The following is a 12674-nucleotide window of genomic DNA, read 5'->3' on the forward strand; positions in this document are numbered from 1 at the left end:
TTTCATGCCTTATGGGGCATGACTATACAAAAATGGTATGGTCAATTTCCATTTTCCCTCGAGGATGTCATGATAAAATGGTAGCACCTTTGTATAAATTAATTACAAGTGATTTGTTGCTCTAAAAAGTAGTTAGTAGTTCATTTTGTTACCAAGTGACCCTTCAACAAAACAAAATCTCTCCCACAATTCAGATGCCAAATTAGGCAGAGTTGTTCACATCTTTTCCAAACAAAAACAAAGTCCGAAATCTAATTTTCTCCAATTTTCTTCTGTTTTCCTAACAACCAAACGTAGGTAAGATGCAATCATATTTGCATTTGTTTCCCAGTATCACTGAATTCCCACGTGTCCAATATCTTTAGTTAACCAAGTGGAGGGATAAATTCGAAGTATCCATGCACGTTTGGTGCTTGTACACGTAACTCTCAGGCATTATTAGGTGATAAGAATATAATAAAAAAAGTAGTTTTCATGTTATAATTGAGGGTTATGGAAATAAAGGGGGACTGAAACAGCACACTAAAAGCCAAGATAGGAAGGTGCCCAGACCCTTCCGAGAAATGATGGGGACCTCTCATGTCTCTCATCTATCTATCACCCAATGCTCTCTAGGCTCATTGACGTGTGGTCCTCAGCATCATTTTTACCTTTGACTACCCTGCTTTCTAAGAAATTTTTTATACAAGTTTATTTGATGGTTTGTTTTGAAAATTTATACGGGTAGAAATTGGAGACTAGGGAATTGATGACAACGTGTATAAAACTCCACGATGGAGGGAAACTACCGTCATATATGATAATACTCATGCTTCAACATAACCCCAGAGAAAAATAAAACCTAAAACCACCCAAATGTATAGGCATAAAATAAATAAATAAATACAGGGGAAAAAAAAAAAAAAAAAAAACCCCACCCCATCATTGCTGCGGAGGAATAGTTTCATTTTGGAAGAGACAAAGACCTGATGTGTGGGGGGCGGGAAGGCCAATTTTGTACGCGCTAACAAATCATAAAAACAGGATGTAAACGATCCTTCTTTGAAAACAGAAGGAAATTACAGGCCAACAGGCAACAATACCTGGATGCATAACCCACCCACCTGCGAAGTTTTCTCATCTTTTCCTCTTCCCAGTTTCCCTTCGATGTTATTCTTGAAAAGATAATGATCAACTTTAGGTAAGCTTCCTAGTTGTTTAACACAAAAGGGTTTTTCATTTTCTCACCTTTTCGAGGTTTTCAGATCAGTGGAGTCAACAGCTTCCCAGTTTCTCTTCGATGTTATTCTTGAAAAGATAATAATAAACTCTAGTTAAGTTTCCTAGTTGTTTAACACAAAAGGGTATTTCATTTTCTTCCCATACAACGCGCGCTCCCACCACCGCATCATCTCCATGCTGTCATCACCACTCCAACATCCACCTTGCCACCGCCAATTCCCCTAGTTATTCATTCTTTCCTGCCTTTCAGTAAAAGGCTCGAATTTGTATGGCAATTCATGCTACAGTTCTTTCAAAGTAACATAGCCAAATAGTAAAAACTTGATTGAATGCGTGTAACTAACAAGTGCCTGAAGAGGAGAAATTCCCACTTGAGCAGCTTGAAAATGGAACTAAAAGTTTGTGAAATTTTATGAGCTCTTAAGAAGTCCTCTTATAGACTTGAATTTTTAAGTCACAGAAGCCCAATTCATTATTTTGTTTCACCCTTCTTTCTTCCTTTCCTCCAAAATATCATGACTCAACTAGTGGCTATCTGAGAGTTCTGAAGAAGCTTCCTGATGACGCATTCGACGCCTACGGTGTGATCTTTTATGGCTACGAGTATGTATTCTGTGGGAGGTGCTGATGGAATCAGGGTGAATCTCCCCACCTGCTGCTGCCTCAAGCAAACAATCAAGAGGGTCTGCCATCATATCAATGCCAGGTTTCACCTATAACAATACAATGGATCAGACAAAAGGGAACTGCGTTCAAATGTATGAAAAATTGAATGCACTTCTTTCAAATGCCACTAAAATAAGGGAATGACTTCATTTCACAGGACCTCCAAATGCCTCATTGAACTAGATTATCAAATTCCCTATTAAGCTCCAAGCTTTTGGCTTAAAAGTCAGGATTGCTCCTTTTTTTTTTAGTTTAAGAGCAAGTGAGATCAGTGTGTGTTTTTCAGAGAAAGAAGTAAAACTAAACATAAGAACAAAATTTGCAATTCATAAAGCACATGATGTACACATAAGAAAATAAAAATAAGCACAACAGAAGGCTTGGTTTAGGAAGGTAAGGCATGGCAATGCATTTTCTTTGATATAGAGAACAAAGCCCTTTTACACAAGCCTGATAATCAAAGTCAACACCATTTTCTGTAATGTAGGCAGCTCTCTCTAAATCAGCCTCTATTATCATTTAGCACATGTCCATAGTCCAAAGATGACCTTCCAATTCCTGCTCCACTTAACTATGTATTGGAACGACTTACTAGTTACGACTGGCCCAAGGAGGACTACCAACACTGCACTTGGAATGGGGATCAAAGGCGAAAGGCAAATATTTTTAAATAAATTGGACAAATTCACAAGGAAAAGGAACTGGGAGAGGACACATTTCAATCTCTTCTGAGGATGGTAGAATTTGAATGGAATTAATTTTAACACTTTAAACTTTTTGACTTTCCTATCTTATCCTCATTTCCTTATAGCTACAAGGGCAAACCTTGTGCATAAAATTTCACTATAAAATTGTTTTCAGTGCCAAAGAAGAGAAAGAAAATGAAATCTAATACATATTATTTCCTTTCCACTGTTTAAATTCCTTTCCTGCGAGGATTTGGTTCCAAAGAAAGTGTAAGACATCACATGTCTGAGACCAGACCCTAAAAATGATAAGCAAAGGCATTCTTCTTGCTCTATGTTTCTGCATGGTGCAGCTAACTAGGTCCAGGAGTAGGCTATGAACAAGCCGGCCCAATCATTGCCAATGATGGATCTCTACTGATGATGATAGCTTATGAGACCACTTAACAATCTATGTGGCAAGACAACGGGTCAGCTTACCTGAAAGGAAGGAAATTTCTCTGTAGATTCAGGAGTGCTGCTACTTCTAGCACCATTCACTCCTGCAGCCCCTGATGGTTCTACATTAAACACTCTGCATGCAGACTGTTTGTAGCAGTGTGCAGTTTGCCTACTGCCATATCCTACATGAGCCAACTCTACACAGAGAGCTCTGGTGGGAACATTTTAGTTTTAACCCCCATTATCTTTTAAGGTGCAGTGATCTCCACTGACAGTAAGGTTCCCCTAGGAAACCATTGAAGCTTAACAGTGGGCTGCTCTACTCCCCTTTTTCACTAAGTTGCCTCCTTGAAAAATTTTGAAGTTCAACAACAGGTTGATTTCAGGTTTCTTCTAGAAATTCATGTATCTAGACTTGGATGGGTATCAATGATTAGTAAATATGGCCAAACCAAGAAATTTTATGGTGCAGCACAGCTCCATTATTATAAGAAAATAGATATAATTACATATATTGTCTCACAGGCATAGTTTCTAAAATAAATCAAGCGTAACTAGAACCATGTAATTGCACCTCAGACAACCACAAGTTTCTTGTTTTTGCATACATAATTTCCTCCACTTAACAACTAACGGACCGATTAGCTTCCTGTATTAGTCAAGTTCAAAGTATGGTCAAGGAAGAATTTTGAGTTAGAGGAAATGGGAAGGAGCTTCACCTAAAAAACAAAAGAACAGATTCATTGTAATTAAGGATGTGTTATGAATGCACATGGAAATGGAAATATATAGAAGGGGAGCCAAAAAACCAATTACAGTTGCCAGCCTAACAGTTGTACTAAGGCATAAAAATCAGTAGATGAAATGAGCATTTTTGTTTCTCAATGCAATTGGTCATTTAAAATTGATTTAGTTTGTCTTACTCATCACAAAATGGATATACCTCATCTTTCATATGGTAGAGTACTTTTTTAGGATCAGGATAATTCCAAAACTAGCTAGTCGATCTGGTTTACATAAATCCAATAGATATCTGTCACAGCACCTCAAGGTCATTTCGATAAGCGCTTGCCCATTATTAACTTAACAGTATATGTAAGGGACAAGCTATCAACACTCAAACATGTGAATAGAATGACCACGATAAACATACAAGCAACAGCTATGGTATCAGAAGGATGCTTTTGTTATTACTAATTTCTTTGTTAAGCATTTTCTACATTAGTTCTAAAAAATCTCTATCAAGGGTAATTATATCAATTTTAACCAAGAAAAAAGGTTGGTTTACTATACTTACATGAACTTGCTTGGACTCCAAGTCATTCTTGTAGCTGTGATTGTCATTTTGGGAGTCAATGACATGGTCATCATCATCATGTGTTCCTTGGTTATGAGAAGCACTATCACCAAAGAAATTCCGATGGCGCCATCTTAATTTCGGCTTATCTGAAGTTGAATCATCAAAAACTTTCTCTGAATAGAAATGACTGGAGATAAGTTGCATTCTCCAAGGATTATCCTGATACTTATTCACTATTCTGTCATGTGAAATGTAAGTCACAAGTAGAAGACTCAGAATAATAACATGTGTAAACAAACAAGATCCGCAAATCCAATATAAACAGAGAACACAGGACAATGATTCTCCAATATAAATCACTAATAGAAAAACTTAGAATGACAACATAAGGAAACAAACTTCAAGATCCACACATCAAATATTAACAAAGGTATGCCAACAACAGAACAGAAGAGGAAATAAAGGTGTTTTTCAGAACAACAAATTTCCTGATCAGCAAATGGTGATGCAATATCACTCTTACTCAATTTTAAACATAATTGGGCCACCTTTCCCCTTTAGTACATATGATCTTAAAAGGTGGTGAATGCAAAGATAACAGTACTTCTACCATGTACCACCATTAGATACACTAAACTACAAGGGAGGATCAACAGAAACTACATTTTTTGCTTTGTAAGCAACAATTCCTGATTATAAAAGGGCATCACTTCAATACCACTTGAATAACAACAGGGTGAAGTTCAATTAGACATTAACAACTCATTTATGCATAACATTAGTATACTTAGAATCTATAACCTTAAAAAGTAAGAGAAGAACATCATAAATGAAAAAATAAGAGTCATGGCTCATAGTTGATTTATCCACTAAATAAAGCATAAATCACACTTAGATTTCATGATATTTTGACTTTCCCCACCAAACTCATATCAGCCTTTCTCACCACCCCCCCTCCCCTCCCCCTCCCCCTCCTCTTCCCCTCCTCCTAGGCATGAGAGAGTTTATTAGAAGAAGCACCAATCAAAAGTGGGTGCAACCCACATACACAGTAAGTATACAAAAGAGTGCCCAAATGGCACAACTATGAACTCCAAAACTTTAGTAAGGGCTCAAACAATCAAAGAAACCCTACAAAGACAAAGATCCGCATCCACAAACTTCTCAAATGAGCCAGATCACAAAAGAGGAGAAAGAAAAGACTTTTAGAGGCTCAACTGGCTGCTCTAAGTCTTTGAATGTTCAATAATTTCACTCCCTCTATATGGTCCAAAGCAAGTAAAGGGAAGATTCTCCAAACTTTCCTGCACTCTTTCCTATCAAGCTTCCATGCCACCCTAATCAAACCTCTTTAACCGAGGGAAAGCCCAAGAAAGACTAAACAAAAAGAGTATGAGATGCCACAAAGCACGAGCTAGCCTGCATTGAATCAGGATGGGGTTGGCCAACTCTTCCTCACTCTTGCACAAACAGCACCAATCCACTAAAGGCCACCCTCTCCTCATCAGTTGGTCCCCTCAAAAGAAGTCCACTTTTGAGGGAGCTGATGAACCCCAAATCACCTCAGCAGGAAACTCCCCACTAGCTGAACCAAGAGACTAGAAAAAAGATTTAACAGAAAACACTCCATCCTTGGAATGCTCGCAAATCATCCTATCCCCCTTGCTTCTCATCAGTGCTCTAATCCCCCTCAACTCCTAATATATCTGCAACCCAAGCCTCGTTGGAGTCAACTATGTTAAACAGCTCAAGAAAGGAGGCTAAGAATCATTGCTTTACACATCATGCCAAAACCCAATTCTCCTCCCAAAAATCATATCAGTTTTTCTTTCGTCTCCAAAGAAACACATCAGATTGGGCACCTCTATAATGTTGGCTACCTCTTGACAAATACTAGGAAGTCTTTAAAGACCCATCTTAATCTCATGAGTCCTTCATTGGAAACCTACAAATAATCATGAAATCATCAAACCCAACTCCTATTGGACAAGGAGTACAAATACTTTTGCTTTTCACAAAAAAATTCTTACTCTATAATATTGAGATTCATACAAATTCAAATATTATTACCTCAAAACATCATTGTGATCTAGAATTTTATTAAGATTCTAGTGTGTTGTATCTCTCTAAAGTACTATTTTTAATAACTCAAAGGCATATAAGTAGTGTTACTATCTAGATAATTGGCTCAATTGCAAAGGGTTGGGATGGGGATGTGGGATGTTCCAAGTTAGATTACTATGGGGGAAAAATGTTACCTATAAGAAAATGCTAAATATTTGAAAATAATGGAGAATTTGAAAATCTAAAAGAAGTTAATGAGTCAAAAGTTTGGTTGACTTTCCCAATGCCATTGCCTGGACTGTAAGCTAGGTCTATCATCTTAGGTCACCTGGAAATTCGACAACATTTGGCCCACTAAGCTATATGTCAGCCCAGGTTCAGCTTGAAGCAAATTCAGTCTAGTGGATGTTCACTTTTATTTAACCTAACAATTACTTACATCTAATCTTTTACATAGGACATGAAGACATATAATCTGGATCTTTACACCATTAGTATCAAGTTCTCAAAAAATTAAAAAACTAACTAAACGCAAAAAAAAAATCTGTAGCTTTTAGTTCTAAATGCAATGCCAACAAATTGAGACCTGTAATAATTAACAAGACTGAGTTAGCTCAGGCTTATTAATGAACTTAGAAGTGTCAGTATCAGCTCAAGTCCTTGTGATGAGCCAAGTGGCTTTTTGACTTTGATACATGAATACCAGAAAACCCCAATTTTTTCCAGCATATAGAAGTTGGAAAAGTACACCACAAATTAGCAAATGTAGTAGGCTACATACATGGTTGCCAACTCCTTTTGCATCCGACTTCCGTCTAGTGCCATAATATGAGCAAGGCATGAATCAAGGGACCTACTAAATCTCCACAATCCAAATGAAACAGCAGATCCTGTGGAAAGTTAGAGATGAAATGTGCATGTATAAATAACATGGAATGTATGCATAAATGACAATGAAGAACACTATCTCTAATATAAAAATGAGGGAACTGCCAATGGTCGTGAATGCAACCATGGAAAATCAGATGCATTGGCGAGGAGATGAGGGAGAGAAGGGCAAGATGATATATCTTACCTGCTGAAAGGTTGAACCGAAACATCTTATCCAGCCTTCTCGTTGCTACCAAAAAAGGAATTGAAATTAACAAAATAGATAAGAAACTCAAAAGTACATGACAAAGCCCTTGTTTTGCAACCAGAAAGGAATGGAGATAATCAGAAAACAACATGAAAAAGAGTAATTATAATAGTTGTTAACTCATAAAACATTCAGTGTATCGTTTTTCTATTTTTCCATATTGTGTATTGTAAGGTTTTTTTTTATATAGTTAAAAATAAGTAGAAAAAATATGCATGCATGTACATATATATTAGAAGCATGGAGTATAGAATTAAATATAACCTATTTTATGAAAGATAGTAGGATTTAAGAGTTAAATTATATCATACTATATAAAAACATTAAATATTGAAAATTTCAATTTAATAAAATATGAACATTGAATACTAGACTTTAGAAATTTTCAATTTAAAAAAATGAGTTTAATGTATAAGTCCATCACAAAATCCACAAAAATAAAATTTAAAAAATTTTTCCATTTGAATCTTAGTTTCAAATTCCAACTAGGCCTATTTATTTATATGTGTTATATATATATAAAGAATATAGCTCTTTCGTATCAAGTAGCATCTATGTATCATAAGATACACTAAGATAAGATATGGATTATGATATGTATCGATTTCCATAAAAAATATATCATATCATTGTATCTTATCATCTATGGTAAATTTTTACTGGAAAATTAACCACCATGGGGAGCAATAATTGCATACTAATTGTACAAATATCATTTTAAGTTGCTTGCTCAAGTCAATGAATTCAATTGCTATGAAGTGCGACTGTTGGTTAAAGAAACCTGCTAAGCCACCTGCTCAAGTTAATTAATTCTCAAGCAGTTGGTACAGAAATCATTTTGCAGACAGTCATTGGTTCTCAAAACCTCCATAGAAAACACACACGAATCCATGCCATCTCAAGATGATGTGAATGTAATGCTATTTTAGGGTTCATATATCATTGCAAAAATGATTTCCATTAAGTGTCCCCACACAGCATGGCTATTACATTGCAAGGATACCTCCCTCTTCAATTGTTAATAAGATTGAAGGACCCAGTAGAAGGTGAACTAATTGAACACAGAAAGTTATTCAAGAATACCTCCTTGGATTATGTCAGGCAGCAAATAAAATCAAAGTATGTCATACCATTAAAATTTCAGTAAAAATGAACATAACATCATCAATTGCAGTCCTAGTGATATAGCACATGTAAGATGTCTAAATTCGCACAACTATTTGGCATCACCTACTCGCCCATACGAGAGCAGACGCAACACAAGCCCCGGTGGTAAAACTGTTGACAGCCTTTGACCGGCATGATAGAAGAATAGAAACTTCCGGAGGCGTCAATCCACCCTGCCACATGTATTACAGAAAATACTCATTTCACAAGATAATGAGGTGGCAGCAATGTAATTTCAGGAATCTAATAGTTTATCAAGAAAATGCGCACCCTGAAACCCTGGAATCATCTAAGTTTTGTAAAATTATTTGAGATCAGTTAAGAATGTTGCTCGTTTTCCTAAGACCTAAACACCAGAAAATGTAAGATTTCTCAAATTTAATTTCCACGAGTTTCTCGGCACTCAAACGGATTGATTTGCGGATTATATTATAGATATGTAGAATGGAGAGAGAGTGAGAGAGAGAGAATCACCTGTTTGGTCCTGAGAGTTTGTTCGAGTTCGACCAAAGCATCCATTGCTGCTGGAAAGGGCTTGCAGTGCGGACCGACAATCAAAATGCAGCGGAGTAATTCCTCTTCATGGGCTCATGGGCCTCATGGTGTCACGTGGGCCCCTTTGCTGCTAATGGATTGCAATCCGAATTTGATTAGAGAGAAAAAGCAAAAACTATTTTGAAATTTTTTTTTTAATTAGAAAAGTAATTTCCTCTGTTTCTGTACAAAATTAGTTGTTTTGGTTTGGAAAAAGGTCTTTATTTTTTTATTTTTTCTTAAAAACAAAAATAAAAATACTTTGAAAATAATAATAAAAAGGCGGCTAAACCACCAAACCTAAACTAAAAATAATTTTCAAATTTTTGGAGAACTTTCCATAAATTTGTGGCTGTTTTTTTATATAAAAATTGTCAAATGTTAAACGTGAAAAGGGTGTTTTTGTTGGGAAGAAAAGGTGGCTTTCAGTTTCAGCCCTCCATATGCTTGTGGAAACGACTCAATCAGTTTTTTAACGGTATTTCCCTCCATTTCTTCCAAGTTTCCGACCCCTAAACCCTTCCAGCGCCACGCCGCCCCCGCCCGCCACAACAACCATGTCGCAGACTGCCTTAGCACTCCCTCCTAACCCAAACCCCGCCACACCCACCACCCTCCACAGCCACCACACCCTCTTCTCAGCTCTCTCCTCCGCTACCTCTCTTACCCACCTTAAACAAGTCCACGCCCAAATCCTTCGATCCAAACTCGACCGCTCCACCTCACTCCTCGTCAAACTCGTCATCTCCTCCTGCGCTCTCTCCTCCAGCCTCGACTACGCTCTCTCTGTCTTCAACCTCATTCCCAAGCCCGAAACTCACCTCTGCAACCGCTTCCTGCGCGAGCTGTCGAGGAGTGAGGAGCCGGAGAAAACTCTTTTGGTGTACGAGAGAATGAGGACGCAAGGATTGGCCGTGGACAGGTTCAGCTTTCCGCCCCTCTTGAAAGCATTGTCGAGAGTGAAGTCTCTGGTTGAAGGGCTGGAGATTCATGGATTGGCTGCTAAGTTGGGGTTTGACTCGGACCCCTTTGTTCAAACTGGTTTGGTACGAATGTACGCGGCTTGTGGGCGGATTGCAGAGGCGAGGTTGATGTTTGATAAAATGTTCCACCGGGATGTTGTCACATGGAGCATTATGATTGACGGGTATGGTAATTGATGGTTTATCTTCTCAACTATATTAATTGAATTCCTTTTACCTTTTTTTTTTCCCATTTGTATGTGAAGTACATAAATCTGTTTGATTGCTGAGAAAACTAAGGAAATCTGAATTTGACATTTTCTGTTGTTTAGTGCCTTACAAAAGGAAAAGAAAAAAGGGTCAATATCATGTTGAAGACTTGCTTAACTCGAGTTTCATGACCTGGAACATGGAAGATATAAGGATTTTATGTCTGCTTTTTGACTTTTGTTCTCCGTTGAATTGAATGCTCTTTATTGATAGTATATTGTTTACAAACAGATATTGTCAGAGTGGCCTTTTCAATGATGCTTTGCTGCTATTTGAAGAGATGAAGAACTATAATGTGGAGCCTGATGAGATAATGCTTTCTACAGTTCTTTCTGCTTGTGGCCGTGCTGGAAATTTAAGTTATGGGAAAATGATCCATGATTTCATTATGGAGAATAATATTGTGGTTGATCCTCATTTGCAGAGTGCTCTTGTCACCATGTATGCAAGTTGTGGCTCCATGGATTTGGCTCTGAATTTATTTGAGAAGATGACACCAAAAAACCTTGTTGCTTCAACTGCTATGGTTACTGGGTACTCAAAACTTGGACAGATTGAAAATGCTCGCTCAGTTTTCAATCAAATGGTTAAAAAGGACTTGGTCTGTTGGAGTGCTATGATATCTGGTTATGCTGAGAGTGATAGTCCTCAAGAAGCTCTTAATTTGTTCAATGAAATGCAATCTTTGGGAATAAAACCTGATCAAGTTACCATGTTGAGTGTTATCACAGCTTGTGCTCATCTTGGTGCATTGGATCAAGCCAAATGGATCCATTTATTTGTTGATAAGAATGGTTTTGGGGGAGCTTTGCCTATTAACAATGCCCTTATTGAAATGTATGCCAAATGTGGGAGTTTGGAGAGAGCAAGAAGAATTTTTGATAAGATGCCCAGAAAAAATGTGATATCCTGGACCTGCATGATCAGTGCCTTTGCCATGCATGGGGATGCCGGTAATGCATTGAGGTTCTTCCATCAAATAGAAGATGAAAATATTGAACCCAATGGGATTACATTTGTTGGTGTACTTTATGCTTGTAGCCATGCGGGATTGGTTGAGGAGGGTCGCAAGATCTTTTACTCAATGATTAATGAGCACAACATCACCCCAAAACATGTGCACTATGGTTGCATGGTAGATCTCTTTGGCCGTGCTAATCTCCTTAGAGAAGCCCTTGAGCTTGTAGAGGCTATGCCTTTGGCACCAAATGTTATCATCTGGGGATCTTTGATGGCTGCTTGCCGAGTCCATGGTGAGATTGAATTAGGAGAATTTGCAGCAAAAAGGCTTCTTGAGCTAGATCCAGATCATGATGGGGCTCATGTGTTCTTGTCAAACATCTATGCCAAAGCAAGGAGATGGGAGGATGTTGGACAAGTGAGGAAATTGATGAAACATAAAGGGATTTCTAAGGAAAGAGGATGCAGTAGAATTGAACTGAACAATGAAATACATGAGTTTTTGGTGGCAGATAGGAGTCATAAACATGCAGATGAGATATATGAAATGCTAGATGAGGTGGTTAGCAAGTTGAAGCTGGTTGGTTATTCTCCAAATACCTGTAGCATTTTGGTTGATTTAGAAGAAGAAGAAAAAAAGGAAGTGGTTCTATGGCACAGTGAGAAGTTGGCGCTTTGTTATGGGCTTATGAGGGATGGAACAGGGTCTTGCATACGTATAATTAAGAATCTTAGGGTCTGTGAGGACTGCCATACCTTTATTAAGTTGGCATCGAAGGTGTATGAAAGAGAGATTGTTGTCAGAGATAGGACTAGGTTTCACCATTACAAAGATGGTGTATGTTCTTGTAAAGATTATTGGTAACTATATATGTATTTCCATTAAATAATAACCCTCTAATGACTAATAATAGTGAGAAGCACGAGCTCTTTTTAGTTAAACAAAATTTGTGTGCATTAGAAGAAATTCAAGCTTGAAAATTTGATCCAGTTCTCCATATTGATACAGAAAATGGCACTACCTAAATTAGTGCTTAGGTAGCTTGCTTATCATTGATAAATTGATGTGCTATTATTTGGTGTATCAATGCATCTGGGCATCAAATTATTTTTCTTCAATGATTATTTAATTTTGGTGGTTTCTTTGCTAAGAGAAAAAGTGCAGGTAATAGAATCTTTAACCATCCAGAATGGGGATGATGGCTTTTGGTTTTCCCTGGCATACCAAGTTTCTTTTGCCATCTCCATCCCATCAGCTATCTGTT

General features: G+C 37.5%; 2 protein-coding genes across 2 annotated transcripts; one reads left to right on the forward strand and one right to left on the reverse strand.

The window, feature by feature from the left end:
- Nucleotides 1-946: 946 nt before the first annotated feature.
- On the reverse strand, nucleotides 947-9262 carry LOC117915397. The gene is made up of 6 exons (XM_034830975.1): nucleotides 9158-9262; nucleotides 8751-8856; nucleotides 7454-7498; nucleotides 7160-7268; nucleotides 4312-4552; nucleotides 947-1934 (listed from the first exon to the last, which is right to left on the reverse strand). The coding sequence occupies exons 1-6, from the start codon at nucleotides 9200-9202 to the stop codon at nucleotides 1746-1748; spliced, it is 735 nt and encodes a 244-aa protein (XP_034686866.1). The 5' UTR covers nucleotides 9203-9262; the 3' UTR covers nucleotides 947-1745.
- Nucleotides 9263-9571: 309 nt separating this feature from the next.
- Nucleotides 9572-12399, forward strand: LOC117914097 (pentatricopeptide repeat-containing protein At4g14820). The gene is made up of 2 exons (XM_034829286.1): nucleotides 9572-10364; nucleotides 10681-12399. The coding sequence occupies exons 1-2, from the start codon at nucleotides 9775-9777 to the stop codon at nucleotides 12272-12274; spliced, it is 2184 nt and encodes a 727-aa protein (XP_034685177.1). The 5' UTR covers nucleotides 9572-9774; the 3' UTR covers nucleotides 12275-12399.
- The last annotated feature ends 275 nt before the right edge of the window (nucleotides 12400-12674 follow it).

The sequence above is a fragment of the Vitis riparia genome, chromosome 5 (assembly GCF_004353265.1).
Source record: "Vitis riparia cultivar Riparia Gloire de Montpellier isolate 1030 chromosome 5, EGFV_Vit.rip_1.0, whole genome shotgun sequence".
In the NCBI taxonomy this organism is placed as follows: Eukaryota; Viridiplantae; Streptophyta; class Magnoliopsida; order Vitales; family Vitaceae; genus Vitis; species Vitis riparia.